Genomic DNA, 27,749 nt, shown 5'->3' with positions numbered 1-27,749 from the left:
CAGGAGGGGCATGACTCATTTTACATCAAGCAGGGGAAGAATATGATTACCCACCCCTGTTATGAAATATACAAAAAAATCGATCTACTGAAAGTATTTTTAAATTATATCTTTTATAGAATATATATCACTGCCAGAGTAACAGGAGAATAAATGTGTGCGCTTCAGTAACGAAATTCAGGTTTTTGCCAACATAGTAGGCTATTAAGAATGAGAGGAAAATTTCCCTTTGACAGTACGAATACCAAGTGCTAAACTCTGAAGGGCAATGACGTGAACCAGTTTATAGCACACACTGGCTGCAAATCAGCATCCTAAAAACCGGCTTCTGCAAGCACTGGTGCCAGATCAAGGGCATGAGATAAGCAACAATCTGAAGAACTAGAACAAAGACTAGGGACTTAGCTATACAGCTGCAAAGAAAACATTTTAAGTGTGTTTTAAGTGCAATATACAATGTGACGCTAGATGGCAATGGTGAGCCTTATGGAAAATTCAATGCATTTTTTAAAAACTTTTTTTTAAAAAATAAGCATTTTCAAAACTTTTTTAATATGTGTGTAGATACCACCCAAGAGATAAGCTCAGAATGGGAGGGAACGGGACTTAGACAAAGCTTTCCACCAACGATTTCATCTCTGGAACTATTGGTAGAGAAAAAGAATGGTGTGTTCTACAACTGTATTTATTTTTATTTATTTATTTACTTCCGGGTTGGCGCCATCGCCGAATGGCGGACTCCCTCCGAGCTCCGGAGGGAGCCTGCTCGGCAGGGGCTGGGTCCTACCGCGCCGGCGATGCGGGGACCCTCAAAAACCATGGGCGCTGAAACCCATGGACATGGTGACTCGGCTGGCACCTTTTGCGCTCCCCCCGGCCCGCGAAGGAGCCTTTTTAAAGGCTACGGAACGGGTGACGGGGGGGGGGGGGTGCTTTGAGTCCTCCGCTTCCCCTGCCGAGAGAAGCCGCATGCCATTCGACGGAGAGCGCTGACTTCTTCTATTGAAAATCTGGATCTAAAAGAATAACCCGTGAGTAATTGGAACCTGGACTAAAAAGGGGGACAAATTTTTAAAAAATTCGGAGCGAGCGGGGGAGGCGCAAAAAGGAAGTCAGCCCCCCCCGTTGTAGAGGAGTTAAAGCAAAGGATTTGACATCTAAGATCGAGTGCAACCCTATTTTTACAAGGATATTAATTTCGCGACGGAAAACTATAAGACAGAGCTGGAGGAGAAAAGTGGAATTGATTTAAAAGTAAACCCCCCCCCGAACCCTGGGAGCGTTTTGTGAGAGCGCCGGGAGAAGACAAAGAGAGGTTTTGACAGCTGTCAAAGAGCTGTCAAAGCAGAAGAACAAAATGAGAACTTTGTTACAAGGACTTTGCCGGTTACATTTGTTATAAATTGGATACAAATTGTTTAAAACAAGGAATAACAAGCTATTTGGACTGACTGGGGTGATCTGGAAGGGAACTGAGTTATTGCAACCCACCTAGAGGAGCCGAGGGATATTACAAGTTGTTGACATGGAATTTGAATAGAACTTTCTATCTCCTGGGAAACTGCAGAAATGGAACACTATTTTGACTACAGAGGCTGACATACTAAAGAAGACAATAGACTTATCTATTGAAAAATGGAAGGGATTTGGCATTATGTTTCGTTCCTGAATAACAGAGCCTCTGTAGCTGAATTTGAAGCTTTTGGAATTAGAACATTTGTGCAGGAAAACAGGAAAAAAAAGAAAAGAAAAGGAGAGAGATCAACAAGAACAACAAGAATAACAAGAATTGGATAAAGTTGAAAGAGGGAACATTTGGGACATCCAGACCTGAAAGGTTTAAAGAAATAAAATTGGAGTTTTTACTCCTAATGTATAAAAATCTGGATGGAAAAAATGGGCCTTTTTGAGACAGACTCCTTCCAAGATTGGACATTCGAAATTAAAGATGACTGGTAAAGGACTATGGCTTAAATAAATTGTGGGAGCTCCAGGAAGACATCAGATGTTGATAAATTTTGGGAACGCAACCGGGAAAAGGGGGAGGGAAATTTGGAATCCAAAGGGTGTTAAACTACATTTTATTTCATTATATTTTAATCTGTAATGTATGCTAAAGGGGGGAACGCGTGGAAGGGAACAGGTCGATTTTAGGAGATGGGAAAATATTTTTAAATTGGGTCAATGACAATAAGTTCAAAATTTGGGATAAGAAATTGCTGAATTTATAAGTAAGAATTGGAATACAAGAGGGGGAGGGGAGGGGAAGTCCTGGAAAGATGTTATGGAAAACAAGATTTTAAATTTGGATGTTTTGTTTTTTATTTGGTTGTAATTGGAAACTTTTAATAAATATTATTTTTTTAAAAAAATATTTATTTATTTAATTTATATAAATAACTGAACTGGTAATGAAGGGCTTGGCAGAAGCACAAGGCAATTAACGGACAGCCCTGAACATCATTTTCTTTATAATTTCATACAATCGGGCTATGCAGAAAAGCATCAGTACAATCACCTGAAGGGAAAGGGCTATCAAACACATTACAATATATTCTTAAGGGGACTGGCAGGTGTCAGTGGCAACTCTCCCCTGGAAACCAGTTCTGGTAGAACAGGAAATGGAGTGTGATGCCATGGGCTGGGTTCTTAGCTTCGTTTGATACAAGGAGTAAAAGGAAAATGGCAAATGTGGTTGGCAAGTGGTTCCCATTGGTTTTCTGCTGGGAGAGGTGCACGTAGTAAGCAATTGCCTCCAGTTTAAAACCAGTTTTGCAAGCAAACATTTTGCACCGAGTCAAGGAACAAAAATATTCTTACGCAACATAGTCTTGCTCGTCCTCTGCCTGAAAATGGTATGTTCTGTTATCTGGAACACAAACACGTAAAGAACATTAATGAACATATGAAATGAATTTTACATTGGGCTTTACATTAGATTCTTGAAGCTTTCATGCCTTAAGTTAGCCAAGCCTATTTGGCAACCAAGAAAATACGCTGAATTATCAACCCTTAAAAATATCCACTTCAGAAGACAGCGTTTTGATCACATTAAGAAATATACAAGTTACCTCACTTATAAGAAGTATCTGGAGGGGCTGATTTCGAAGCAAATATGCAACTTAGAATAACTATGCATGAGAACCCAATTCATCTAAATCTACAATACATAGGCTAATTAACTTTACAGATAACATACGTGATATCAGGTCAAATGATTTCTTGTCCTCTGCATTTGGTTTCACCTGACAGGTTAGCAAATTCAGTTTAGCAGGTTGCCTGTTTGACTGAAAAAGAAAAGTTATTTATAGCATTCTTGATTCAGAGACAATATACAGATGTTCTATTTTCTTCCATGCATTTTTATGTTGCTTGTGTGCAGCAACTCATCTACATGCTGAAATATAAGCATATTATGGAACTGAAGAACTGCATATTTACCATCTCATCCAAACTTCTTTAAAAGAAAATTTATCAGAAGAAAACCTATTTTGATTCAAAACTCCAAGTAATCCATTTGTTATGACTTTCTGGCTATGTTATCGCTTATGAATGCTTTAGTTTTCAGTCTCATTCAGCTTGTACCTAACTAAAATGTGAAATGCAAATAAGTGTAATCAAGTGCTGATAGCCTCCCCCAGCCCTAAAAAAATTCTGCCTCCAGAAAGGTTGTTTGGAGTGCAAAAGAGATGAACAGGGAAAGAGAAGAGCCCCTTTTCTCCAAACTGCTACCTCCCTGGGGAGGCTCCCTGGGGAGCCCTAGAAATTCTGCAAAACACATTTGCATGCAGCATGTAGTATACAAAGTAGTGCATATGACGTATTTTGTTAAAGACTGTATAGGAGAAACATCTACCATATACTATATCGAGCATCAATGCATTGATCAAACAGTTCTTCAATTTTGTTTTTAGTACCGAATTCAGAAGCTACAGTATATGCATTTACTGGTTTGGCAAGCAAGTTTGAACACAAGGGGGCAATGTCTAGTAAAGATTTGTAAAATCAGAAGGAATCCAACTACCACAATCTTGTCTCACATGCCCAGCAAATGTTTCCCTGGAGCAATTTATATGCCTTCTTTTCACTCCTTCTCAACTTTCCCAAACGTGATCAAAAATATGATAATCTCTATCTTGAATTCATGCAGTTTTAGGGTGTGTTTTTTTTTTTATCCACAATGACATGAGCGGCAGCTGGTGTTCCCAAATACAGACTTGTGCGACTGCGCAGATTCTAGACCCTCTGAATATAAAGTTTCTATTACATAATGCAACACTGATCAACACAAAAATAACCCTTTAAAAATGCTTTTGACTGGAAGCATTTCACAGGCTAGGTCAAAGTCTTTGGGTGGTGCCTAAATATTTGGGGATTAACAAGATACTCATTTTCTCTCTTTGCTCTGTCCTAACGTAAGAATATCAGCTCCAGCCTTTCCTGGACAGAAATATTAATAGCTGCAGTGGTCCACACATTTGCAATCTCACAATTAGGATTACTGGAACATGTACCACATGGAGCTGTAATGTTTGGTCCAGAAGCTGCAGTTACTGCAAAGCGTTATCTGACTTGTGGCTAAGGCTTCCTTCCTTCAACATGTTATCACCAGTGCTGAGGGAACCACACTCACTGCCAATATGCCATGGGCCAAATTTATGGTTTTATCGTTAGTGCACAAAGCCCTATACAATTTGGGACTAAGATATTGGAGGGGTCCTCTCTCTGTATCTGCCCGTTCGCTATACAGGCAACTCCCCATTTATGTGGGGGTTATGTTCTGAGCCACCACGAGCGTCAGTGAAACTGTGTATGTTTGAAACACCACTGGGAAAGTCTGCAAACATCACAATTGCTCCCTCCAAATCTCATTGCTCAAACTCTCCATAGGTCTCAAAGGCTAGTGCAAGGGTTCCTGCAACTAACTGCACTTGCAAAGGTTTGTGGGACCGTTAGATGCAGTTTGAGTGCCTTCCCCCACTTTCTGGGCTTTTCTAGGGCCATTTATGCCATTTTAAAAGTAACTTCCGGGTCTGGCGCGATGCATAGAGTTGCATGTCAACTAGTCATTGCCTGTAATCTTCTGCAAAAGCCCTCTATGTTGTGCCACGTTTGACGGAGGTTCACTCCATGGTAGCTTAGACTGGGTCCTTCAGAACATTACCACCTATCCTGCTGATTACATCGCCCACTAAAGTTAAGGCAGGCTCCAACGATGTTACAAATTTCACTGGATTTAGGAAGGATGAGTTTAACTCGTGGGTAGCATCTGATTTAAGATTTATTTATTTATTTATTGAAAATAGAAATGTTGTATGGCACTGGTATTTTGTGATCTTTCACGGCTTATAAATATTACTAATATAAAAAAACACAACCCCAAAAATTTGTCTTGATCTTTATAGGGACTGATCTGTCTGGAACCGGAATTTGATAGTGTAAAATCAGAGGGCTGAAGCATGTATGGCTAATCACATAATGGAGATGCTTGGGAGAATGGAGGATCTACCATGGGATATGAGAGATATTATTTCAGGGCATAAAGGTAAAGGGTAAAGGGACCCCTGACCATTAGGTCCAGTCGTGACCGACTCTGGGGTTGCGGCACCCATCTCGCTTTATTGGCCGAGGGAGCCGGCGTACAGCTTCTGGGTCATGTGGCCAGCATGACTAAGCTGCTTCTGACGAACCAGAGCAGTGCACGGAAACGCTGTTTACCTTCCTGCCGGAGTGGGACCTATTTATCTACTTGCACTTTGACGTGCTTTCGAACTGCTAGGTTGGCAGGAGCAGGGACCAAGCAATGGGAGCTCACCCTGTCGCGGGGATTCGAACTGCCGACCTTCTGTTTGGCAAGTCCTAGGCTCTGTGGTTTAACCCACAGTGCCACTTGCGTCCCATTTCAGGGTATAGATAAGGAAAAAATTCTGAGGTTCTCAGAGACCTCCCTGCGCAAGGTGATGAAGGGCTGTGGATCTAGATATTTCTCAATGCTGTTCTGACCAGGCACAGATCTCTTGTGTGTGACAGAATAAGAGATTCTGCCTGGAGAGTAGTTGTGAAATACATCCATGCAAACAGTCTGTATGAATAAAATAGTCAAAGACATATCCAAAGTCCCCTTCTTCTTAATGTAGATGTACAAAACCTTGCACGTGCTAATGTCCACCCTCACTAGCTGTGTGTCTAGGTTTATCTCAGGACTCAGGTATCTGCACACAGAACTGCATGGACGTTATTTCTTCTTCGGTTTACGGTCCTCTGGTTCTTGAACAATGTATGTTCAAATGCTTTCTTGTCAAGTCTGCAGAGGTTATTTTCCACAGATGTTTCAATGAATTACTGCCAGCAGACAAGTCCAAAGAAAATGGAAATAATGGATATACGCAGCTGGGGAGAAAGGACACTGCTGTTTCAAAGCAAAAAATGTTACATATAAACACGGTCGGAAAGATTTGTACAAATAGCATTTTTTCTTTATGGTATTGCTCTGGGCTTTTAAAAGAAAATATCACGTTGGACCAGCTTGTAGCACAATCTTATACATGGCAGCGCAGAAGTTCATGCCGTTTTCAGTGGGGCTTATTCCCAAGGTGAGTATAGGATTGTAGCCTCAGTGATGTCAACTGATATAAGACCTTGTCAACGAAGAAAATTAGGGTGGTATAGTACAGTCAAGTTCCTAACAAAGCCTATGCTGGCTTCTATTTTACCCCTCCTATATGAATATAAAATTTACAACAGCCTGAATTTACAAAAATAAAAAACGAATTGCTGAAGAAAACCAACAAAAGCAAACAATAAAATAAATTATGCTTTAACCAGACAGGCTTAAAAATCATGCCACTTAATTCAGCCTTTCAAGGAGAATACCTCCCTGGGTGCTTTGCACATCTTATTTTGCAGAAATCCATATCACAGAACTGTATTCTTATCATTCATTATCTATTGTTTTTAATGCTGGTTTTGTTTTATAATGAATTTTTATCTTCTGTTTGTAAGCTGCTTCGGATACTTTTGGAGTAAAGTCTGGCGGGATTCACTTGTTAAACTGGACGTGTCGAGGACTCGGATTGGATGGTGGTAAATTCACTGAAGACCAAAACAAAAAAATTCCTTCCAGTAGCACCTTAAAGACCAACTAAGTCAATTCTTGGTATGAGCTTTCATGTGCATGCACACCTCTTCAGATACACATCACTGAAGACCAGATGGTCTGAAAGTAGGCTCTACCTGTATATAGCAGGAGTGGCCAACTCCCAAGAGACTGCAATCTACTTACAGAGTTATAAACTAGTAGCACCTTAAAGACCAACTAAGTCAGTTCTTGGTATGAGCTTTCGTGTGCATGCACACTTCTTCAGATACACTGAAACAGAAGTTTCCAGACCCTTCTATATAGTGAGAAGGTGGGGAGGGGTATTACTCAGAAGGGTGGTGGGAATGGGTGGATTGCAGATAGCTGTGATGAGCCTGTTGACGACTCTTAACGACTGCAATAGGTCTTACAGGGAGAAGCAAGGGGTGAAAAGGTGAAAAATGGCTTTGTCATGTATAATGAGATAAGAATCCAAGGTCTTTGTTCAGGCCAGGTTTCTCCATGGTTTTAAGTTTGGTGATAAGTTGTAATTCAGCAGCTTCTCTTTCCAGTCTATTTCTGAAATTCCTTTGTAGTAAAACAGCTACTTTGAGATCTTGTATAGAATGTCCTGGGAGATTGAAGTGTTCTCCTACTGGTTTCTCTGTCTTGTGATTCCTGATGTCCGATTTATGTCCGTTTATTCTTTGGCGTAAGGTCTGGCCTGTTTGTCCAATATAGAGAGCTGAAGGACACTGTTGGCATTTGATGGCATACACAATGTTAGACGATGAGCAATTAAATAGTCCCGAGATGGTATGTGTGATGTTGTTGGGGCCAGTAATGGTGTTGTCTGGGTGTATGTGGCAGCAAAGTTGGCATCTGGGTTTATTGCAGGCTCTGGTGCCAGTGTCCGTGTTAGGTCTGGTTGTAGTATTATTGTGGGTTAGGAGTTGTTTAAGACTTTTCACCCCTTGCTTCTCCCTGTAAGACCTATTGCAGTCGTTAAGAGTCGTCAACAGGCTCATCACAGCTATCTGCCAACCACCCATTCCCACCACCCTTCTGAGTAATACCCCTCCCCACCTTCTCACTATATAGAAGGGTCTGGAAACTTCTGTTTCAGTGTATCTGAAGAAGTGTGCATGCACACGAAAGCTCATACCAAGAACTGACTTAGTTGGTCTTTAAGGTGCTACTGGAAGGAATTTTTTTTTGTTTTGACTATGGCAGACCAACACGGCTACCTATCTGTAGCTAGAGTTATAAACTGGCAGTGATCTACACCTTTTGGGGGGTTCAGGTCAAACTTGTTGAGCTTTTTTTTACGAAAGAAAGCCCTTTGGGGGGGGGTGTTTCAGGTCAAAGTTGTTGAGCTACTTTGGGGGGATGGGGGATCCAGTGATCTACCACAGGCGCCCAGTGATCTACCCGTAGATCACAATCTACCTGTTGGACGTGCCTGGTATATAGGGATTAAACCCCCTTAACTTCCTTGAATTTGTTGACTGCACTTGACATAGCCCCAGGCTATGTGGACTTGCTTTTGGCTTTCCACTCAAGATGCCATCTTCTCAGAAAAAGGAGACACACTGCATGGAGAAGAACATCAATAAGTGTCATACAAACATCACACTTACAGAGCTGGGTTGGTCTGTAAGTTGGCAGGTTAAACCTTTTCCCTACAAGCTACTATTTTTTTTTCTTTTTAGCAAACTTTTAACTCTGCTTCATTAATTGACACCCCAAACCTTGAGTAGTTTTTGAGGAGAAACAAAGGAGATTTTAGCCTGGCTGGTAATAGACGGTGCTGTAAAATAAAATAACATTTTTACCTGGTGCCAGTGCAAAAGTCTAAAGCGGGGCAGTCCAATACACAGTCCGCATGTAGCCCTCAAGGTCTTTTTGGGTGGCCCTCAACAACATTTGACACTCCCCCACCCCGGCCCTCGTGTTGCCTTCCCAAAGCTGGGTAAGTGAGCCAATGGGCTTTGGGAAGGAGGCAGGAGGGCTCTGACGGGGTCCTGGAGGCACGAGAGGGCATCAAATGTTGACCTTGCCCACTTGGTATGAAAAGTTGGGACACCTTGGTCTAAAGGGAGCAGTTGGTGAGCAGAGGAATACACTCAGCCTTGGCTAGGAACTCCCTCGCCTGAACCACAGCACAAGGCCCGGAGAAGCTGGGGTTGTATGACATGCATGATCAGAAGAAAATGAAAAATTCTAATACCTCCGATCTGTAAAAACACCAAAATACACTGGGTGGTAGTCAACTAAGTTTTGTTCAGAGCAGACCCACTGAAATTAATGACCACTAATAAGTCTGGTCCATTTATTTCAATGGGTCTATGTTAAGCAAAACTTTACTGATTACCACTCACTGCTCATATTTGAACAGCTGTAAGCTATTTCTATGTTGAAAATTGTGAAAGGTTATACTATGTGAAAAACAGGTTAAAGCGTTTTCTTTCTCTTGCCATCAGGAGGTCCTGGTGCCATAAACTGTTCACAGAGGAGATCTAAATAGAAGAATCACTTCTTCTACTTCTAAGAATACGACAAGGCAAAGGCTGAGTGAGTTAAGGAGTCAATAGTGCTGAAGCAGCTCTCCATAGGTAGCTTCAGAAGCTATCCAAACCAACAACAGCTAGAGTCACTGGATGTAAGCCAGGGCATAGTTTAAAACTGAGTTAAATGTATTGTCTTGGGTGGTTCAAGCTACTTACAATGTTAGGTTTTCTTAAGCAGCACTACACCTAGCATCTAGCTCTGTATCTAACAATGACAAAGTAAACCCATGATACTTGGAACTACCAAAAAATGTATTACAGCATAAGCTTTCTCTATCAGAGCATACTTCACCATCCAATGGATATGTATACACACACACACACACACACACACACACACACACACACACACACCCCACAGGTACTGAGATACTAACCATCACTTTCAGTCATGAAAAGTCACTGTTTGGTCACTTACTCCCGAAAAGACTAACTACCAAACTATGAATATTGTGCTTTATTGTTTGGTTTTAAAATCTTAAAAACAATATCATCAGTGAGTTTAAATGGCTATGGGAAAAGAATGGCATGTTTATCTTTGGTATTTAAATGACCACTTGCTATTTTTATATTTGCCAGAAAAATCTGCCCACTACAATTTTACCTCCCTTTTCATGGCCTCTAATCTGTCAGGCTTTATAATATTTAACATCTTTCCCCCTTACCCTTTGAATTCAAATCATGAAAGTCAAGTTACATAAGACTAGAGGGATGAAATATTGGCATTCATCTCATAAGCACAGAGAAAAAGATAGGATAAAGTAGTCATCTAAGTGATATTTAAAGGCAGCAGGAGGGGAAGAGAAACAAGGAATGTGTCGTACTATTTATTGGAAAATTATCAGAAAACCTTTCTACTTCAGGCTACCAATAACCCTATTTTCAAGAATTTTAAAATAAATACGGCACTGTCCAAAATTTCATTTACAGATGTCTACACCAAAACATCCAGTCCTGCACTGGGCAAACACCTGAGAAGCCTGTTTCATAAATGACCACTTTAAAAAAAGAGTTTTTATTACAACAGTTCTAACAATGTCAAGACTACGTTAACAAAGATCTTCATCTGCATCATGAATGTCTCTCTGCTGTATTAATAACAACCAGGTGTAAAGTAAGGCAAGAGATGTCTCATGTATGAAAATGCTGTAAAGCTGGAATAAGCATTATTAAAGTATCCAAACTTCTACTCATGCATGGCAACCTGAAATACAGAGGTGTGTCAGGGCTTGATGTAGAGCATGGGGAATCATAAAGTAGACCAAATAAGAGTGTGCCTTGTATTATTTAATTAGGAAGAGACAGGCATTTACATGTTCTGGACATCTCACACCCCTATGCATAGCCAGCAAGAGTCCATCACTGATCAATCAATCAATCAATCAATCAAATCCAAACTTTTGCCTTGATATACCACTGATTGATATACCACTTAGAGGCAATATAGAAATTTATTGAGTCATGCTGCTGGGGGCATGTTTAAATGACAGTAAGGCTGAGCTCAATAATATTTCTACAACCATCTCAGCAGCTTTCCTGAGCGTACCAGGGGCTTCACGAAAAAAGAGGAATTGGGAAAAGTTGCCACTTCTTCCTCCAGGAAAAGTGGAATTCTGCTGCGTGTGTCTGGATCCAACCCTTTGGGTCTAACTCCAAGATGGTAAATGCCACATCTTAAAGCTGATTCTGGAAGAAGGGCAAAATGACTACAGATGACTATGGTTGGGAAAAGATGCAATTTCCCCCACTCTCTTAAAAAACATCTATAACTTTTACCTCCTCCACTCACAGATGTATATTGATCCTTCCATCTCCTGTTCATGTTTCCCACTTTCCTTTTTCAATGCTAATTATGACAAGTGTTAGATATGCGTCCAGTTTAATGCTACACACAGCTAGCTTGAATTTTACGTTTAAAAGCCACTTTCATGAGTTGTTGCAGAACTACAAACTGGTTGAAAATTAACTCTGCTTATCATCCAGGAATGCAGACACAGCCATAGTTAGCACTGAAAAAGGGAGGGGAATTTGAGTGAGCGGGAGAGCAGAATGTGTGCCTGAGGGGGTGCTCTTGATCTCTCACCCATGGCTATATTATACAGCCTTTAAGTTTATAAAATCTTAATTTCCATGATCATGAAACATGACTACTCAAGGAATATAAAAATGAACAACAAAAAACTTACTTCTGAATATCTTTTCTAATTCCAAAGGCCACTTAGATTTCTCTATTCGAAAGAAAAAAATGGGGGAGGCATTGGATGATTCAACCAAAAATCATCTGCCAGTTATCTTGCTAACAAATGTAAAACACGATCTCAGAGATTTAAAAAGACCAAGGGCTTGTTCAGAAGCAATGACAAACCAAAACTTTCTAGCATAAAATGCACCTGCTAGGTTACTAACTTTATTATTAACTTACTAGTATCCAACTAACCTTTGAACTAGGGAACTACAATTTGGTTTTCCAACTTGGTTCGCAGAACTCGCATAAACAATTGTTTGACAGTTTGGATGCAATGACAAGCTATGGTTTCTCCAAGGGGTTGATGAAAAGTGAAGCGTGTGAGGTGAGGGGCAACGTAAGAGGATAAGGCTCATTCTTGTAGTAACAAGTTGTGGTTTGGCATTAAACCTGAATCAAGCCTCAATATAACTCTGGTGAAAGTAAACATCTCTTTGGAGCAAAGCAAAATTTTAAATTAATTATATATTTTTATATTTTCCTATCAGTTTGAAAGTTCTTCAAATCTGTCATGTAATCCCATCAGCAAAATAAAATCATGTTAAGTTAAATGTACATGCAGATCCCGCTTTACAAGCACCATGTGTTCCCTGAAAATCATTCAATGGGTGAGCATTCACATTATGAGTCAATGATTTCCATTAATTCCTATGTTCTAATTTGTTTCTGACCATAGAACTTTGACCCCGAAACACACACAAAAAAACCCAGAAACCCCCAGAAAAAATGCTGTTCGATTCCTCCCCCTCCCTCCCTCGGATAACCAGCGAAAGGCAAACAAGAAAGTAGAAAAATGCTTTCTATTTGGATATCTGAATGTGCATAGCATATAGTGAGGTTTGGGTACCAATTCCTTGTGTTCTGATAAGTGAATTTCTGCATAGTGAGTGTTCATAAAGTGGGACCTGCGTGTACAAATTCTACATACTTGATTTGTAGGCTTTAAAAAATCTGCTGCTGTATGAACATGTTGTGAAAACAACCATGTTCACATCTGACATTTGGTACAATGACTAGAACCCATTTAAGGCAAGGCATATAAAGAAATAACCTTTATTATTAAACACTGTACCATAAAGGTAAAGGGTCCTTGAAGAAAAGCTGGCTTATTTATTTATTATGGATAAAGATGAGTAACAACCCTGTGATGGGAATTAAAAAAAAAATCCATGGGATGTCTTCTGTCACATAATGAGCTGTTCATTATCATCTGCCAGAACGAGCTGTTCATTTCATCTGCTATCGCCAAAGCACTGCCTCAGCACATTTAAGGTGGGTGACCAGTGATGTGGTTAGACTAGACTTTACTATGTTGCAAATTCCACCAGACTAACAGCTCACCCTGTGAAGTCAGCATTTCCAATTAAGCAGCCATCATGAGACACTTGCTCATCTGTAGCCACCTGTGTCTGATTAAAAGGCCACAGCTAATTAAAAGGCCACAGTGTTTAACCCGATATGGTACTATCAGTAATGGACACAGGCGTACATTCAGATGGAGCTTCACATTTGCTATTAACACACAAAGCTATACCAAAACTAAAGATGCAGAATGAAATAGTAGTATGAGTGGTGGAGGGTAACCACTAATTAAATGGCAAGAGGTACAGACGACTGTTCAAAAAGTTCCTATTTGTCAGCGAAAAGCAACATGAAGAAGAAAATCCACCACCGTTAAGATCCAAACTATTTGAGTAAGGGAGAAGCTTCACTCCAAACCTTTAATTACTTAGATTGGAGGACAGAATTTGGGTAGTATAAAACCCTCTTTAACTTGAGGAAAGTGACATAAAAGAAGCAGCTGTTTCAAGAGTTTTACCAAAACTAGAGAGCAGACTTACCAACAGTATATAATTTCAAGGTGTACTCCATGAGAGGCAAGCTACCAGCTCATAGAAGGCTGGGAAACTTAAAAACACCATCCTTAACGTAAAAAGTACAACAAAATAAAAATGTCTCATTACTTTGTGTGTTTTTAGCGGTTTTGAGAGAGACCCAACAGAGTGGAATATTAAATTTAAAATTTGTATACATTTCAATGTAATGCTAATTATATTTTAGGGACCAAACTATACAAGATCATAGTTTAGATCTATGTGCAATCCTTTTTATGTGTGTTTAACACACACACACACACACACACACACACGATCTGTAACTATATCAAAGTTACATTAACTGGAGCAGAATGCAGTTGGGGTATAATTGAATATAAAAGGTGCAGTATAAAAGACTACTTACGGTTGCATGTGATATGGTCAGAATACCATTTTTGACAGTGCATTTTCTTCTTTGCCAAACTTTCCGTAGGCTAAATATGGAAGGAATGTGGCATAGGAAAAAAGAAAAAAAAAAGCTTTAGGAATATTATTGCAACTACTGGTTGTACTTAAAGCTTGATCCTTAATTTTTCTAGTACCTTAAGACAAAAACAACATCAATAATTTTCACATGATAGCAGCAGCACGGATACGGTATGCAAAATATTGTGAAGATTACCCAGTTCCATTCATTTATGGTAAATGAATTAATAGGTCATTCCCAGGACAATTACAAGACTTGTTTTGTGGCCGGGATCCGTTCCGGAGTCCCGGAACGGACGCAGGGCCAAGTGCTGTTTTTGCGCATGCGGCAAACCCGTTCCAGTACTTCCGGGTTTGCCACAGACATTCGCCGGAATGGATGCTAGACAAGGCGGACGTTAGCGGAGGTATTACTGTAATGTAATGTTTCACAATATTGTAAGCTAAAATAGAAGGCTAATGCCAGTACAGCAGGGGCCCTTTTCATGCAAGAACTCACCATGCATTTTACAGCACTGGCTGATTCCACTTATCAAATACTGTGCTCTTAAGTACTTACCCATCACTCTTCTTTAAAAGATAACCCTTCTTCTCACTGCCGTATTCCTTATTTCCCTGAAGCTGGTGCATACTATATCCTCCTTGCCTGCTCTGTGAATCCTAGAGAGAACATAAAGGAACAAATAATACTTCTCCTTTTCCTTATTAGTTTTCAAGCCCTCTTTTCTTAATACCATTTCAATCCCTCCATTTATAGAACCTCTATACAAAAATGCAGTTATTTTGCTTTGAACAACAGTCCCAACTTTTTACATGGACAGTTTCTTTAGCATGTAAGGATAATGGTATGTTTTCACAAGGTGATGAAGGTGTTACTTAAAAAAATAAAACCAGAATGTTTTTGCGGAAAAATAAAAATGTTTGGCGAAACATTGCACATAGAAGAATAAAGTAAGTTATACACCCAAAGTGTATTTGCAATACAGATATTTTCATTATTTAACTAGCTTTACCAAATTATATTAATTGGTTTAGCTGATGGTTTAGAAGGGGTGGAATGAAATCCAATGTATACAAGTGTGTGCATGCCTGTATGCATATATAGATATACATATGCCGCTGATGAATGAATGCAGCTACTAAAAGCTGTACAAATTCACTACAATAAGCAATGATTCATTAAAGCGTTGACTTACTCTCCTAGACTTCGATCAGGAAAGGCAAAGGCAACATAGGAAGAAAAAAGTAGAATATTTTAAGACAGCATTTGTTAAAAGGAGTATATTCATGTGCATTTTGCAGTCTCTTTATTCCAACATTTCAGTCTGTAGAAAAGGCACAGATAGACATCTGTAAGAAATAGCTGTGTTTAGATGTTTCATAGCTAATGCTTGCTGGGTAATGGACAAATGTTTCACAGCACCTCACAAAAATGGAAAAAGAAGGACTAGCTTGGTAAGCAACGAAGGATAACCATTCCGCAGCTAAAGTGTTTTCATAAAGTTGCTGGTGAATCTGAAACAAATATTTTTTTCTACTAATATTCAGCCTATATTTTACCATCTCTCTTCCTTAAGTTTTAATACCTGCAATTCCATTAGCAGAGCAAGGCTCAAAGCCGAAGAGGTTCCACATCTTCAAGTTTTGATTGCTATTAATATGCCATGCTCTTCCTGGGTTAAGCTCCTTAATATCAAGTGGAAAGTAGCATCTGAATTAATTTACAAATTCTTACTTTTGGTGAGCGACTAGATTCTAAAATATAGCTTGCAAGTGAGCTACCAATAATTATTATTATTTATTTGTACCCCGCCCATCTGGCTGAGTTTCCCCAGCCACTCTGGGCGGCTTCCAATCAAGTGTTAAAAACAATACAGCATTAAATATTAAAAACTTCCCTAAACAGGGCTGCCTTCAGATGTCTTTTAAAAAGAAGATAGCTGCTTATTTCCTTCACATCTGAAGGGAGGGCGTTCCACAGGGCAGGTGCCACTACCGAGAAGGCCCTCTGTCTGGTTCCCTGTAACCTCACTTCTCGCAATGAGGGAACCACCAGAAGGCCCTCGGTGCTGGATCTCAGTGTCTGGGCTGAACGATGGGGGTGGAGACGCTCCTTCAGGTACAGAGGACCAAGGCCACTTAGGGCTTTAAAGGTCAGCACCAACACTTTGAATTGTGCTCGGAAAAGTACTGGGAGCCAATGCAAATCTCTCAGGACCGGTGTTAGGTAGTCCTGGGGGCAACTCCCAGTCACCAGTCTAGCTGCCGCATTAAATGCCGATTAATTGCAGTTTCCGGATCACCTTCAAAGGTAGCCCCACATAGAGCACATTGCAGTAGTTGCAATGTTCAGTTGATGTTCTCCTTATGGGCAGTTATGGCCTTCTATAAAAACTGAGCAATACTGGGTTGAGGTGGTCTCAGAAGGCAACCTGTCCATACAATCAAAACTTTTTAAAAACAAAAAACCCAAACAAACATAAAAATGGATCTGAATGGATGCTGCTGAATTCCAACTCCCATCAGTCCCATCCAGCATGGTCAATGATCAGGGATGATCAAAGTTCAGTCCCAGAGGGCAACATGTTTGAGAACCAGTATAGTGATTAGAGACTAGGACCTGGGAGATTTTCAAATCCCTACTTGGCCACAGAGTTCACTGGGTGAACTTGTCCAATCATATAACCAGGATTCCATGGTGCAGTTGAGATGTGTCTGTGCGTGCATGTGAGGATGTGGGGTGGCCACACCCACTGCTGGCATGCAGTCCCCAAAGGACAATATAATATATATAGCAGCTTTGTCCTTATGGTGGAAAAGAATAGCTTTATGGGATAGGATGAAAGAGTTTTTACAAAAGGGGCATGAACAACGCTGGCAAAGCAACAAAGAAAGATCCACTAGAAATCTAGGATTAAAGCTATGGGGGTTTTCTTTTTCTTTTTAAAAAAGACCATACCTAAAACCGGTATCCAAATTAATTCTTTACAAATTAACAGGACAATATCCATTATTCTGATTACTGTATAAATGCCATAATCTTAAAGCCATAATGGAACACTGTATAGAAAAAAAATATTCATTTTAATGGGAAAATGCCAAACAAGGTCTTTCCTTAAAAATGCACATCTTTAATCACTAAAAAAATAATAAGAAGAAGAATACTAGCTAAATGATAAACAAATGTTTCTTTAAAATTGATCACTGCCTCTCCAAGTTTCCGCAAAATCTGGCTCAGTACTACAGGGTATTTTTTACAAACATCTCATGATGTTTGTAAAAATGATCTCCGTCATTTGTTGACTACCTTAAAGAATAATTAAGTTGTTTTAAAAAACAACAAATAAATGAAAAGCAGCAGAATACTACTGTGAGAGAAAGAGACACCAAGGTTGAGGAATAGATGCTTAACCTTTTTCATGTGAGCCATTTTATAACTCAGAATTTTCTTGCTCACTAAAAGGCTTTCCATTTTGAAACACGTCAATTAAGAATCACATACATCAGTGTACTGTGAAGTGTCCCTAAGGTTACACCAAGTCTTTCTTCTACAATTTCCCTACTTCCTTTAACATGGCCCTTGCTCTTTGTGTTTCTATAGAAAGCCCAACTCCTCTGCCCCAAAGCAGTTTGTTTCCTTACATTAAATTTTCTCCCTGGGCTCCAAATGTACTTGAATGTGATTACAAGGTTCCAACTAAGCCATTGTTTTATAGTTTTTAAATGCCAAATTTTAATATGAAATTAGAGAGAATTATACATGTGGAAAACATACTTCCAAAAAATGTTTTGTATATTTCACCAGCTTGATATTTTGCTCTTTTGTTTGCAGAAAGCACATACAATTAAATGTAGAATGATGCTAATAATTTAGAAGCACAATCAATAATGCTGTCACTGAACAAAATATCACAAGATTGGTTTTTTATTTTATAGCTGCATTCTAATGATATACTTTTGTAAACAAGTATATCTTACTCCGATTTGTTCTCATGAAAGTTGCAACCACTGCTGAAAATCTAAATAGATTTTAATTACACACACAAAACAGAGCAAAATCTTGAGGTCACCTCTCCTATTCATCCTACTAAGAAACTCGGAATACAGATGTGAATGTATCCATTATGGTCATTTATAATTCTTTTTAATTATTAATTTAACTGCTCTTTTATGAAGAAATAAGCCAATTTAAGAATACTTTAAGAATCTGTCTGACATACAGATGCCAATCAATTATTACAGGTCACTTGTAACACTACTGTAGTATCTGGTGTATAATCTTAGCAACGAACCTCACAACCTCACCCTTATGTTGCTAATTTTAATTAGCTATGAACTAAATAAATTTAGTGTTCTTTAAATTTAGTGTTCTTTAAAGTGTGTATACATGTTACTAGGGTTCGCAATAAAGCTGCCAATGCTATAGTACATAGCTAGGGGAAGGATAGGGACCTGTGACCCTCCAGATATTGTTGGACTACCTCCCATCATATTGTTTAACTTTTAATCATTCTGTTGGAAGGTCTTTCTGTATTTTAGGGGTTCTTTCCACTCAAATGTATGGAATCAAATATCTGTGATGGTTTTGTTTTGTCATTTAAAGGTATGTGGACTATTAATCAACTTAACTTAAAACAGTTATTTACTTAGTTCAGTCCGTGTTGGGGTGGGGAAACTATTTAGTTCCTCATTAGGCTCAGACTCACGGGCTAAATTTGAAGATAACCAGGACCACTCAGTTCTCAAAATCCCATATGCTGGGTTTCAATGCACCCAAAGAGTCAGCTGGAAGCACCAATCATAGGGTTGGCAAAGCACAGCTTTCTCCCATCCTCTTGAAGAATTTAACAGAATTTAACCCCTGCTTGGCAGCTGTCAAGAGGGAAGTTAAATATTTGTTTGGGCTGCACATCCCTGTTCCCAACAGAGCCATTTGACAGCCCTTCATTTTAAGCAAGATTCCAATGGAAATACCCTCCTGAATAAGAAAGAGGTTTGCGTTGGAACCCCCTGCTTAAACAAAAGGAATAAACTTTCCTTTTAGCAGCGGTTTCCATGTAAACCCTTTTCTGAATCTGGAAAGCGTTTGCATAATATCCTAGAAACTGAACAAGATTTAATCCTTGATCATCAGTTTATGAGCGGGGTTAAATCTTGATACCTTAGGTAAAGGTAAAGGTACCCCTGACCGTTAGGTCCAGACAAGGATAACTCTGGGGTTGGGTGCTCATCTCGCTCTATAGGCCGAGGGAGCCGGCGTTTGTCCACAGGCAGCTTCCGGGTCATGTGGCCAGCATGACTAAGCCGCTTCTGGCGAACCAGAGCAGCGCATGGAAACGCCGTTTACCTTCCCGCCGGAGCGTTACCTATTTATCTAATTGCACTTTGGCAGGCTTTCGAACTGCTAGGTGGGCAGGAGCTGGACTGAACAACGGGAGCTCACCCCGTTAGGGGGATTTGAACCGCTGACCTTCTGATTGGCAAGCCCTAGGCTCAGTGATTTAGACCGCAGCGCCACCCATGTCCCTTAGATGCATGCGATCTCAGTTCAGCCAAAGCAGAATTTTAACTCCATCCTCATGCCCACCAACTGATGTCATGACTGATGTCAGCTAAGGGCAGGTGGGTGTGGTTTGGGGAAAACAACCTTGTGGGTCCAATTGGACCCCCTGAGATGAGCCTGTGGGACAGCGGTTCCTTTACATGGTAAGAATAAGAGAAAATGAAATTCCAATGTCAAGTATACAAGTTTACGTTTTTTCAACATGAGAGGTGGACATTTGTTAACTTCTCACAAAGATGTAATCTTTATGGTTAATTAAACAGACCATCTGCTTCAAGAATAATTAGTATACTTTTTTGTGCATAGAACCCAAAATACATTTTGGCTGCCTTTAAAATGTGCAGTTAAAAATGGCATTTGTGTAGGATGATTTTCTGGGTAACAAAGCTGGTGGTACACTTCTGAACATCATGGTCATATGGCCTAGTATAGGAGTTCCCAAACTGGAGTCTATGGTTCACCACTGGTCTGCAAGCTTCATCATGTAGTTTGCAGTGTATCTGGGGATTTGTAATTAAAGATGAAAGACAGCACAACTACATCCGTACCTTGGTTCTCAAACGCCTTGTGACTCGAACGTTTTGGCTCCCAAACGCCGCAATGTGAGTGTTCCGGTTTGCAAACTTTTTTGGGAAACTGAACATCTGACGATGCTTCTGCAGCTTCCACTTGAGTGCAGGAAGCTCCTGCAGCCAATCGGAAGTTGCGCCTTGGTTTTTGAACGTTTTTAGAAGTCGAAAGGACTTTCGGAATGGATTCAGTTTGAGAACCAAGGTACCACTGTATTGTATTAAATTTTGCTAGCTTCTTTTATTTCTTACATTGGAATACAAGAAAATACAATATATAAGAAGTAAAAGAAGCAATAAATTACAATTTTAAAAAGTATACAGCATCCAGGATAGTGCACTGCAAGTGTTACAAAAGACAGAAAATCATTGAGTGGTCTACCAAGACCCTCAGCTATTTTCAAGTGGTCCGAGGGGGCGTGATAGTTAGGGAAACCGCTGGCCTCGTGTATGAAACAGCCTTTCTAAAGTTCCTGGACTAGTTAATCTGTATGATTTCATCAGTGGGCATTTCTGGCTTCTGAGTATTGAGTATGTGTTCTGAATATTAAGTATCTGAAATAGTGCCACTACTGAAAATTGAATCTCCACCGAATTGAACATTATTTTTGAGCAGTACTTAATAAGCAAAGAAAGCACCAGACACAGAAAAAGATCCACTGGGTAACAGACATGGCAGATCCTTATCATAAATCCACATCATACCAACTGTGAACTACATGCACTTATTGAGAGAGAACATTAGGTGCATTCAGTGCTGTATAATTTAGTGCTATGTGAATGAGTCTAATCCTCTTTTTGGGCCCACACATTCCTCCCTCTCCTCCTCTACAGCCAAGAAGAACTACTTTGGAAGCTTTCACTTTGGCTAACTCAGCTTGAATTTAATCCAAACCAGGGATTAAGTTTTTAACATGAAGCATAGTTAGCCAGCATCATAAAACATGGGTTAAAATTGGCTTGCTTTGAAACCACCACAAAACTGAGACAGCACAATTGATCAGGCAATAAAAATGTTGTGAGGGGAGGGGATGAGCACTCCAGGTACTAGAAATGTACTGTATTGTAGGCCCAACATGTTTTTTAAAAAGTCTTCAAGGGCACATTTTATAAACAATTATCACCAGTTTTTCTTGGATGTGAGAACTGTTTATAAAAAAGCATGCCCCTGAAACTATAATTTTCTGAAAGCTTTTGGGCCTACAATAATTTTTCTGAAAGGCATGGGACCTACAGTAAGTAAGATTTTCTGTTCTAAAAAAAGCCATAGCAATAGACCATTTCCCCTTATGCAGATGAAACAAACAGGGCTTAATAAAAAGCCAAAGCTTTTGAACACCTTTGCTTGCATGACTGTGAGGAGAAAAGGAGGGAAGGCACATGAGCCCAGGAGGAAGCTAAGCTCATTCATGTATTACTTGGCTAAACCAAGAGTGAGTGTTAGTTATGTCCAAACACTGGCATTATGTAGTTTAACGTACATGTAACTGTGCACTTTTAATAAACTCAGATAAGTTCAGCCCATAACTAATAGTTTGCTTAAGATCCTTACCTCCTTCTGGTCAAGCTGTAATGAAGATTTTATCAAGTCTCTGAGTGCAGTGAGCTGTTTCTTCTCCTCATCTTGTGTCTGCTTTATCTAGAGTAAAATGACCAAACACTACTTCAGTTTTTAAATAGAATTGTAGAGTTTGAAGGGACCCCAAGGGTGATCTAGTCCAACCCCCTGCAATGCAGGAATCTTAGCTAAAGCATCCATGACAGATGGCCATCCAACCTCTGCTTAAAAACCTCCAAGGAAGGAGAGTCCACCATCTCTCGTGGGAGTCTGTTCCACTGCCAAACAGCCCTTACTGTCATGATGTTTAGTCGGAATCTCCTTTCTTACAACCTGAAGCCACTGGTTAGAGTCCTACCCTCCAGAGAAGGAGAAAACAAGCTTGCTCCCTCCTTCATGTGACAGCCCTTAATATATTTGAAGATGGCTATCTCCTCTCAGTCTCTTCTTTTCCAGGTTAAACATACCAAACTCCTTCATGCACTCCTCATAAGGCTTAGTTTTCATACCTATGATCATCTTGGTTGCCCTCTTCTGCACATGTTCCAGCTTGGCAACATCCTTCTTAAACTGTGGTGCCCAGAATTGGACACAGTATTCCAAGTGTGGTCTGACTAAGGCAGAATACAGTGGGGCTATTACTTCCCTTGATCTGGACACTATACTAGAATAGCATATATAATTTGCCTATTATACATATTAATATATCCTAGTCCAGCTTTTCTTGAAAAGGTCCAAGACACTCCATTTTAAATTCCAAGTAAAAGTGTGTGTTTGCATTGCTCTTGCCTATATGCATGTGTTAAGATTTATTCATTTCTATACTATACTGAAACTTACTGAGCCAAGCTACTAGAAGATGGTGCTTTTTCAAACCGTTAGTCATAATATTCTTTTTCAAATGTTGTGAGAAGTGGCTCATAATGGTGCAAAGGGGAAATTATTTTACTGGACTTCATACTGAAATCATTAACCAATTTATTACATAGTTTTTATTAGGAAAAAATATAGATTGCTTAATCACAAAACTCTAATTAGGGTACATAATAACTAGCCTAATTTAAATGTTTGAAAGGTTGCTGCCTCAAACTAGATTTGTAAAAAACTATTTTGTATATTAAGGTGCCTAAAACTGAAATGCTTTTCCATTTCTTTAGCAAAAATATTCAAAAAACAGTAATCCAAACAGGCAATATTCCTATCTTATGAATGACTTACATTATATAAATCAGCAGCCAGTTTTTCAATATATTGTTTTAGTTTATCAGCCGTCTTCAAGCCATCCTGGAAGAAACTACAATGGAAAATGCTTGTGATTATCAGCAAATCAGTACTTTCCCCACTGCCCTTCTGACGTCTATTGACCATTTCTCCCCATCTGCATATCATTTAGCTGTAATAATGAATTCCTTCATTATTAAATTAAATTATTATTATAATTATATTATATTATAATTATATAATTATATAATTATAATTATATTATAGTATAATTATTATTATTATTATTCATTATTAAATTAAATTATTAAATTCATTAAATTCAGAACTTCACATTTACAGTCTTCTCACAAATATAAGCAGACACTTTATTCAGGGATGCACTGATTTTGGTCATTAAGAAGCATAACAGATGTGTGAGCCCACTGGACTGTACTCAACACTGCTGTTCCACTCATGTAGACTTCTGCTTGCACAATGAAACTTCCTCCTCTCCTCTGCAGCTCCCCCCTCGCCCCACCCCCCAAAAGTGTTCTGGGGTTGGAAGAACCTCTGAAACAGATTTTGAGGCAGGTATTCTAGAGGAAAGGGGCAGTCCCATTGCACAAGCAGAACATATGCAGCATTCGATACAACCTACTGTAAATATGTTCACGCAGAAATACAACAAGGTTGAATTTTGCTGAATAGTTTCACCTACTGGCCAATTTTCAGCCCTTTAAAAATCAGCAATCAGCTGATGAACTTGAGGGCTTCTGCATTCATGCAAAGCTCTGTTGTTCCCAACGCCACATGGAAGTAAACACATGTCAAAGGACTGGAATCTTGGGGCAAAACATCCACTGAAAAGACCTCAGACAGTTCTATGCATCAGCTCACAACCTTCTGAAAGTCAGGCTGCAAGGAATATTGGTTTCTAAATGCCAAAAGAGGTAAAACACACACACACACACACACACACACACACACACACCCTGTTACAAAGCCAGAATTTTTCCTAAGCTGCCCTTTCCCTCTTTCTGGAAAAATTCCATACACATGGTTATAGTAAGAACTGAGCACACTTATTACGAAGGGTGGCTTGAACTGCAGTAGAAATAATTTTATTTATTAAGGAGAAAAATAAAACCTTGCAAATCTACTATAAAATAGCAACAGAAAACACCAAAGCAAGTCAGAAAAGTAAGATCAGTTTTAGCTAAATAATTATACTTACTTGCACTGTGCGTGATAATACTTAATAAGATTCTGTAGAAGGTCCACACCTTTTTTTGTCTTGATTTCATTAACCTTAATGAGATACTGTAGAAAGAAAAACCAAAGCTCAGTAGATAATTATATATTGGGGCTTCAGCTGTGCTCAAATACAAGCGCTATTTCAGATCTGTTTAACAAATTCAGCAATTATCTTGGAGGTTGCCTTGCAGTTGACATCTGAAACCACTCCACCAATACAGTGATTAAGATTTTAGTGTATACAAAATAGATCAGTATGGCATAGGAAACTTAAAATTTATTTAGAAGTAATTAAAAACAAACACCATGATAAACAGATGGTCCCCACCCCCAAATTGTTTGAAGCTGTTGGTTTCCTCTTCCTCTCCACAATTTCTAACCCATTCTTAAAACTGAATAGTGCCTTAAGTGTGAATTAGCCCTGAAAGTCAACATGGAATTGGCTAGATGAAGCTTTATGTGACGTTCAGATTAATAGGAAAAGAAAATTTGCTATGCCACTGAGTTGTCCAATGTACTATTTCTTACCAAGCAACATTTTGTAACAGGACTTTTAGAATATTTCAGTAGAAATTTGGATAAAAACATTTCAAACAATTTGTTACTTACTTCACACATCTGGAGCTGAAATAGCCTTCTTTCTTTCTCCATTTCTTCTGCTATCTCAGCTCCAGTTATCTCAGTTCGTATCATCCCATGCTGTTTTGCATGTTCTCTTTTTTCCTTTTCAATTTTTGTGCTGAAATTTCAAAAGCATACATTCAATAAACATTGTCACTTCTTACTTTTCCTGCACAGTCTATCAATTTTTAAATACTCTTTTCTTTTTTCAAAAAGTGAGAGGCAGAAATTAACACTCAAAACGGATGAAGTACATGCTGCACTTAAAAAACAAAAATAAATCAGACAGCTGTCTGAAGCATGTAGAAAGGAAATTTAACCAGTGTTCAATTCACTTAGCACAACTGTCACTAATATTATAGAGGTGATCTTGAATGGCTGCAAATCCTATTTTCTTATCCTCTGTATATGACTCCACCTTTCAAAAGTGTTAATAAACACATATTTTTCATTTTCTTTTTGCTTAATTATTATTTCTGTTACATGAGTCATGGGATGGAAGCCAAAGTAAACAAGAAGCATACAGAATAAACCAGAAAGTGAAAAAGAGAAACCAAACTTTGCCATAACAACATCCTTCAACTACTACTGACATTCTTCGTAGTTTATTTCTATCCACATTCCACCTTTATACGTTTAGCACTCAGTTTCAAACGTTGCATTTTGCTCAACATATTGATCCGTTTCTCCAGTTTTACAGCAATACTGTATGGATGCAGCCAGCAACTCACCAAAGTCTATCAAAGACCTACAAGTCTCTGCATTGCTGAATTCCTTCAAGTGTAAGTTGTTAGATCAGCTGCTACTTTTACAAATTTATGAATTGTTCCTCAGAACTAGAGATTGCTGCTGTATCATTTCTTTTCCAAGTATTACAAATACACAAAGCAAATGCACAAAACATATATTGGAGTCCAACTGAAATCCACCAAAACCAAATGAAACTGGGTTATACGAAGTTCCTGACCGTAATCTTCCATCGTAATCTTTTCAAGCAGTGAAATATCAAATCTGTTAACAATTATGCTAATTACAAATAAAATTATATATCTATTATTGGAAACAGTAGATTTTTTTTTAAAAAAATGAATTATTTGATTACATATTTATTTTCTCATAAAGAGTTGACACCATGTGTAATTCCCCTCCTCCAAAGAAAATCACAAATCAACACAATAATCCTGTGAAATATGATGGCTTGAGTGTGTGTGACTGGCCTAGCATCATCTAAGCAATATTGTAACCGAACAAGAATTTTGAGTTTGGGTCTCCCTAGTCTTAATTCAACATTCAATGAATGTGACAATGGTATTTCCCACCAAAGATCGTTTTAAGTTCTGTTTCGAGAGGACTGCATTTATACCAAATTGCCATTGGGTGATCTGCTTGCCCCGATTCCTACTGGGTAAGGTATCATTCCTGTCCTTGCTAACAAATGGGCCCCATAAAAAAAGAATTCAGTGGCTGAATTCTGACATAATAATATCTGAATGAATCTCATGCTTAGCCAATTCCCCACACTACTCCAGTGCAGCAAAATAAATGAAAAAGGAAGGAAGGAAGAACATCCATCCTTTTTCAACTAACTGCAGTTTGTCTTTATGTACGAACCAAAGCTTTAACTAAGACTTGCCTGAATAAGCCAGCTTCAAACGATAGTTTACAAACCTTGCTGGTATGGACAAGCTATAGCTTAAAGTGCAGTTTTCCTGATTCAGGCATAACAAATCATTGTAAGCTGAAAGCAGAAGCAAATTCATCCCATTTCCTTATGCTTACACTACAAGAAGAGGAGAGAGGTGTGGCGCACACATAATGCTAAGCCACAGTGTGAATGAGGCCAGTGGCATTCTTGTAATATTTGTTATTGCATGCATATTCACTAAACGAGGAATTTACTATAGTAAACCAGGTTTGTCAATCCACAAGAACATATTCCCGAGCATCGCTGAAATGCGTAAGTTTACTATGTGCCTATTAAATAATTCCATATCATTCATTGACACTGAAGAAAGTGACAGACATCCCCAGAAAAGCTCAAGGCTTGAAAGAAATGATTAGGTTACACACTTAAAGCTGCTCAAATGTTTACCCAGAGTGAACAATACTTACAATTTGGTCTCATAATCCTTCCAGGCTTTGTCAAAAGGCTTTTTAAGATCCTTAGGAAAGAGAAAATGCACTTAAAATAAGTTTATGACACTGCTATGTTAAAATGTATATACTTAAGATATTCTTTCAAGATTATAATTTACTTTTTTAAAAAGAAAGAAAGGCTTCTCTTTTTATAACTTTAAGAATTTCTTTCCCATGGATCTTAAGGCACATATATCTCAAGCTTTGAAGAAGGAGCATGAAATGTAAAGCATGCAATTACAGGTGATTCTACAGAATTGTATGCAGATATGATGTCACCACAAGAACACTGATGGGAAAGCAGCAAAAGCCCATGCAACAAAGTCAGCAATACTATTATAGTTCTCAAGCAAAAAACTTACCCCTTTGACACCTTTCAAATCTCCTTTTAAGAGGGAATCCAATGTGAAGATGACATTGTGGCTCAATCCTTGAAGCTAAGAAGAAAAAGCTGTGTTATACAATTTTTTAAAAGTATGAGCTTAAAGTGAGCTACAAATATCCATTAATGTCTTGTTTCTACTACTTGGCATTTACACCTATTGCAAAAATTTAGATTATTGCTTGAAATAAGCCCTTTATCAAGCTTCATATCATCAGGGTCCTCAAAGGGAAACTATACCAATGCATGAAACCAGGAAAAAAATCC

The 27,749-nt window shown here is 38.9% G+C and overlaps 1 protein-coding gene across 5 annotated transcripts in view; it reads right to left on the bottom strand.

The window, feature by feature from the left end:
* Window positions 1-27,749, bottom strand: part of ASAP1 (ArfGAP with SH3 domain, ankyrin repeat and PH domain 1) — a 136,581-nt gene that overhangs the window by 32,302 nt on the left and 76,530 nt on the right. For all 5 annotated transcript variants that reach the window (XM_083749064.1, XM_083749060.1, XM_083749061.1 and 2 more), the window contains 10 exons: window positions 27,463-27,537; window positions 27,077-27,126; window positions 24,953-25,082; window positions 24,324-24,409; window positions 23,105-23,180; window positions 21,881-21,967; window positions 14,756-14,856; window positions 14,135-14,204; window positions 3,200-3,287; window positions 2,821-2,869 (listed from right to left, as the gene is read on the bottom strand). In XM_083749064.1, the coding sequence (XP_083605190.1) occupies window positions 2,821-2,869; window positions 3,200-3,287; window positions 14,135-14,204; window positions 14,756-14,856; window positions 21,881-21,967; window positions 23,105-23,180; window positions 24,324-24,409; window positions 24,953-25,082; window positions 27,077-27,126; window positions 27,463-27,537 (812 nt within the window). The remainder of the gene's footprint in view (window positions 1-2,820; window positions 2,870-3,199; window positions 3,288-14,134; window positions 14,205-14,755; window positions 14,857-21,880; window positions 21,968-23,104; window positions 23,181-24,323; window positions 24,410-24,952; window positions 25,083-27,076; window positions 27,127-27,462; window positions 27,538-27,749) is intronic.

This window comes from Podarcis gaigeae (assembly GCF_964106915.1).
Source record: "Podarcis gaigeae genome assembly, chromosome: 7".
In the NCBI taxonomy this organism is placed as follows: Eukaryota; Metazoa; Chordata; class Lepidosauria; order Squamata; family Lacertidae; genus Podarcis; species Podarcis gaigeae.
This window is presented reverse-complemented; position numbering and strand designations above follow the sequence as displayed.